Source organism: Gadus morhua, chromosome 13 (genome assembly GCF_902167405.1).
Source record: "Gadus morhua chromosome 13, gadMor3.0, whole genome shotgun sequence".
Classification (NCBI taxonomy): domain Eukaryota; kingdom Metazoa; phylum Chordata; class Actinopteri; order Gadiformes; family Gadidae; genus Gadus; species Gadus morhua.
Genome location: NC_044060.1, coordinates 8,512,718 through 8,515,217, shown reverse-complemented (window position 1 = coordinate 8,515,217; position 2,500 = coordinate 8,512,718). Strand labels below are relative to the sequence as shown.

The 2,500-nt window shown below is 50.9% G+C and overlaps 1 protein-coding gene across 1 annotated transcript in view; it reads left to right on the top strand.

The window, feature by feature from the left end:
• Positions 1-2,500, top strand: part of kcnb1 (potassium voltage-gated channel, Shab-related subfamily, member 1) — a 23,499-nt gene that overhangs the window by 1,422 nt on the left and 19,577 nt on the right. Inside the window, exon 2 of the mRNA XM_030376019.1 lies at positions 14-728. Within this exon, the coding sequence (XP_030231879.1) occupies positions 39-728 (690 nt within the window). The 5' untranslated portion in view covers positions 14-38. The remainder of the gene's footprint in view (positions 1-13; positions 729-2,500) is intronic.

Here is a 2,500-nt window from a genome sequence, read left to right as displayed (position 1 = left end):
TTCTCCTTCTCAGAGACGGTAATGGAAGAGCAGGCATCATGTTGTCCATAGCCAGGGAGATGCTCCCTCCACCCCCCCTCCCGTCCGACTTCATGATGGACAAGCCCCCCACGGAGCTCCACCACCACCACGCGGCCTCGCGCTCCACCGCCTCCCTCCCCCCTGACCCGGCGGCGGCGGCGGTGGCGGCGGGGGGGGGGGCGGGGGCGGGGTCGGCGACGGTGGACCTCAGCCAGACCAAGGGCGGCTTCCGCCGGGTGCGGCTCAACGTGGGGGGCCTCCCGCACGAGGTGCTGTGGCGGACCCTGGACCGGCTGCCCCGCACGCGGCTGGGCAAGCTGCGGGACTGCGACAGCCACGACTCCCTGATGGAGGTGTGCGACGACTACAGCCTGGACGAGAACGAGTACTTCTTCGACCGCCACCCGGGCGCCTTCACCTCCATCCTCAACTTCTACCGCACGGGCAAGCTCCACATGATGGAGGAGATGTGCGCGCTGTCCTTCAGCCAGGAGCTGGACTACTGGGGCATCGACGAGATCTACCTGGAGTCCTGCTGCCAGGCGCGCTACCACCAGAAGAAGGAGCAGATGAACGAGGAGCTGAAGCGCGAGGCGGACAACCTGAAGGTGCGGGAGGGGGAGGAGTTTGACAACACCTGCTGCGCGGAGAAGAGGAAGAAGCTCTGGGACCTGCTGGAGAAGCCCGGCTCGTCCATCGCAGCCAAGGTAACGGGGGACCTGCGTGGGGACGGCACCAGAGATGCACGCATGCAGTGATAGAGACACTCACACTTACACACACACACACACACACACACACACACACACACACACACACACACACACACACACACACACACACACACACACGCACACACGCACACAAACACACACACACACACACACACACATACACATGCACTTAGATACACACACACGCATGCAGAGATACGCACACATGCTTGCAGACATAGAGAGAGACACACCGACGCACATACACATAGATGACCACCACACAGATACATAGTCATGCATGCACAAACTCACACACACACACAAGTATAGAAAAACACACAACAATAGGCACACGGGAACACATACAGACACAAACAGATATACACACAGAGATACACACAAAGAGATACATGCGTGCGCACACAAACATACAAATACGCACGCACACACACATGAACACAAATGCACATGCTATTTGACTTTCAAATTGTATCAAAGTATAAAAATCACTTATGGCTGTAAATTTTGAATGTGTGGGCACTCTCAACATCTAGTTATGTGGTAATGTTCACATTGCATGAATACATTTCAATAATCCCTGTGCGCTGTTTACAAGATGGTCCGTAGAGAGGCTTCAGTCTTTAGTCATTAAAAGGTGTTTTTGCTGATCATGGAGGAAAAGTTTTGCAAGTCAGAGTCATACTTATTGATCCCTCAGTGACCTTCCTTCCTGACTACTAAAAGAGGACAGAATAGGGGGTCACGTGGAATCAGCAATGGCCTCTCAAGTACTCAAGTAGAAGGAGGAACACAGTAGTATTACATGTTCAATATTGTGACTTTGTAATGAGGTATGAATCACATTTAATCCTAAACCATTATATAGATAGTTATGTTAGTAATTATTATCTTATGTTATGTTAGCACTGTTCATAGCCCAGATTAGTTTTTCTCTGTTGAGTTTTATTTGATGTGTTAAGGTTTACATAAGGTGTAAGTGTAGCACTTCCACCTCTACTTCTGCTACGACTACCATGACTACTGCTACTACTACTACTACTACTACTAATCCTACTGCTACGACTATTACTAATACTTCTCCTACCAGTGGCGGTTCTAGGATTTTTCTGAAACAGGGGCCATTAAGGGGCCCCATGCTACATTCAGGGGCCGTACCGGCCTTGCGCTGAGTTGTTGACGCAGGTCCGCTTCTTCTCCTAAGTTGCATTGACACATTACTGCCGCCAATAGTTTGGGTGTGGAATTGCATCTGTGATCATTGAATTCTCCGGTAGTTCAGCTCGTCCATTGATTGACGGAACAGGAGCAAGTCAGGGGCCAATCAGATTTCAGCAGAGGGCAGGGCCCCTGTGGCCCCACCCCTAGAACCGCCAATGTCTCCTACTATTACCACTACTACAAGTCATTAACTATTCATTAAATAGGCTTTCAATAGTTCCTCAGTAGGCATTCAGTAGACCTTCAGTAGCTCTTCAGTAGACCCTCAGTAGACATTCACCTTCGTATGTCTGCGTGTGAAATGGCTGGTCTGGGGGAAACACAGCCTTCCTCCGGTATTGCTCTAGCTATTGCTAATATATTTCATTGAATGTGTTTGAGGAGGAACCCGCCAGAGGGGAATCACCTTGGTGGTCGTCAACATGCCACACGGCCTTTTGATTACGTGACTCTGTGGTGTTGTTGTTGCTGTCCAGCTCGCCTGACGAATTCAACATGTCTCTGAACGACACGGTGGAGACATT